Source organism: Bison bison, unplaced genomic scaffold, assembly GCF_000754665.1.
Source record: "Bison bison bison isolate TAMUID 2011002044 unplaced genomic scaffold, Bison_UMD1.0 scf7180017859973, whole genome shotgun sequence".
Lineage (NCBI taxonomy): Eukaryota > Metazoa > Chordata > Mammalia > Artiodactyla > Bovidae > Bison > Bison bison.
Window position 1 is genome coordinate 15,127 of NW_011490545.1, and position 2,102 is coordinate 17,228.

Below are 2,102 nucleotides of genomic sequence, written 5' to 3' on the forward strand. Positions count from 1 at the left end.
GTGAGAGGATTAGAATGTGCTTTGCCAGCCTCTAACCTTTTCCAATCCTCCCCTCTCTTCCAGCCATCTGTGTAGATGGGACCTTCCACAAATATGTCTTCACTCCTGATGGAAACTGCAACCGAGAGGCTTTTGATGTGTACCTTGACATCTGTGATGATGATGACTTTTAAGCACCCTGTGGGTTGTGCTAGGGACCTTCAGTGGCAGATTGCAAAGCCCGTGTGGGGGTGGGAGTGCTGTGGAAGCCGCCACCCAGGAAGCATTAATGGAGCGGGCGCCCACTTTGCCCCAAGCACTTCCTGATGACTGTGTGCCTGCAGGGCCAGGCCAGGGACTCAGGGACCCAGACAGTGGACCCCTGGAGCTCCCAGCCTGAAGAAAACTGCTAAGGACCCAGAGTGGGTGCCCTAATCCAACCTGTGGGGATTTTTAAAAAACTTCCCAGAAAAAGACTCTGATGTGATGAATATAAATAATAAAAGGCCCTTAATAGTATTTATGACTGGACCTTGGGAGTGGGGCCTAGAGAAGATGAGGCTGAAAAGGCCCTGCAGGAGTTTCCCGAAAGGTGTGACCCTCTTGGACCTTGATGGGAAGGAAGTGGCATCTTGCTCAGGTCCTTCTGACAGTCTGCGTGTTCTTTAAGGTCTGGCTACTGGGTGCCAGAACAGCCAGCATGTCCCTCAACCGGCCCTGTGGCGCCCCCGCGTGGGGGTGGATGGGAATGTTTCGCCCCATGGCGCAGACTTAATTTCCCGGCAGCCCCTGCCAGCCTACAGTTCCGGTTTGTTGCCCGCACTTCCGGTCACGTGCATCGGTGCACATGCGCAGCCGCTGAGTCTTCCGGGTAGCGGCTGAAGGGTCCAGACTTCATTTCCCGGTGTGCCCCGTGTTGGCGCGGGGTGGTACGGGTGTTGTAGTCCGACCGCTTCTCTGGTCCAGCTACATCGACAGGCAGGATGTCGGAGGTGCGGCTGCCACCGCTACGCGCCTTGGACGACTTCGTTTTGGGGTCCGCGCGTCTGGTGGCCCCGGATCCTTGCGACCCGCAGCGATGGTGCCACCGCGTCATCAACAACCTCCTCTACTACCAAACCAACTACCTTATCTGCTTCGGCCTTGGTCTCGCTTTGGCCGGGTGAGGGAGGGAGGGAGGCGCCGGTTGGCCGGGGATGCCCACTGGCATGGAGGGTGGGCCCGCGGGATTTTTAGAGGGATGAAGACCTTGAAGGGCGAATTCAGTAGTATGAGGAACTGAGGGGGGAACTGGGTGACAGAAGCCCTCGAAGAGGGCTGGGCCTTTGCAAAGGTTTAGGGACAGGTTGGGATGGGAGGGGCGGCTGGAATAGGTCCTGCGAGGGTAGGGTTAAGTTTGGATCTGAAGATAAGGAGGGCCTAAAATTGGGACATGACTGCCTGAGGGGTGATGGGACCAGCTTTAGGTGGCCTTGAACAATTTACTGCAGAGACAGGGGCTGGACTTGGTCAAGTTGAAGAGTGGACTTGTGGAGGATCTGGACTTGGAACCTGGCTATAATTGGAATGCTCCAGGAGCAGGTACTAGTTGGGAAACTTGAGTTATGAAGAAGGACCCAAGGATGAAGGCCTGAGACGAGGGACAGTTGGAGAACCTGGAGGAAGGTCTTGGTCAGGATTGGAAGTTAAGAGTGGTACTGAAAGCCTGGAAGGGGTTCTAGCAATGATGGAGGGAGGAATCTGTAGGAAATGGGAGCCTGGAGGGGGAATTTCAAGGAAAGGAAGTCTGGAAAGGACTCTGGGCTTGGAGAGTGGGAAATGTATGGAAATAGGACTGGAAGAGGAATTTGCAAGGGCTGGGCCTTTGCAAAGAGTGGGTTTGGGGTCAGGCTTGGAATGGGGAGGTGCAGCTGGAGTGGGTTCTGCGGGGAGCCCAGGGCTCCCAGAAGTTAGAAGACCTGGAGGGTGGACCTCTTGGGAAGGTGGGAGTATTTACCGAGCGGGAGGATCCAGAGCAGGGGTAGAGGTGGGAACAAACCAGAGCTCTTGGGGCCCATCCAGGCTTTGGTGGACGGTGGTCTGGGAGGCCCTCTCCCCGCCAGCCCGGGGGGCTAGCTTAGTTC

The 2,102-nt window shown here is 56.2% G+C and overlaps 2 protein-coding genes across 2 annotated transcripts in view; both read left to right on the top strand.

Moving 5' to 3' along the window:
- The window catches only part of WDR45 (WD repeat domain 45), a gene marked incomplete at its 5' end in the record, with an annotated part of 2,506 nt that extends 2,008 nt beyond the window's left edge, over positions 1-498 (top strand). The window contains one exon of the mRNA XM_010831537.1: positions 64-498. Within this exon, the coding sequence (XP_010829839.1) occupies positions 64-173 (110 nt within the window). The remainder of the gene's footprint in view (positions 1-63) is intronic.
- A 100-nt stretch (positions 499-598) lies between these two features.
- PRAF2 (PRA1 domain family, member 2) overlaps positions 599-2,102 on the top strand; it is a 3,171-nt gene continuing 1,667 nt past the window's right edge. Inside the window, 1 exon segment of the mRNA XM_010831526.1 lies at positions 599-1,151. Coding sequence (XP_010829828.1) covers positions 963-1,151 — 189 coding nt within the window. The 5' untranslated portion in view covers positions 599-962.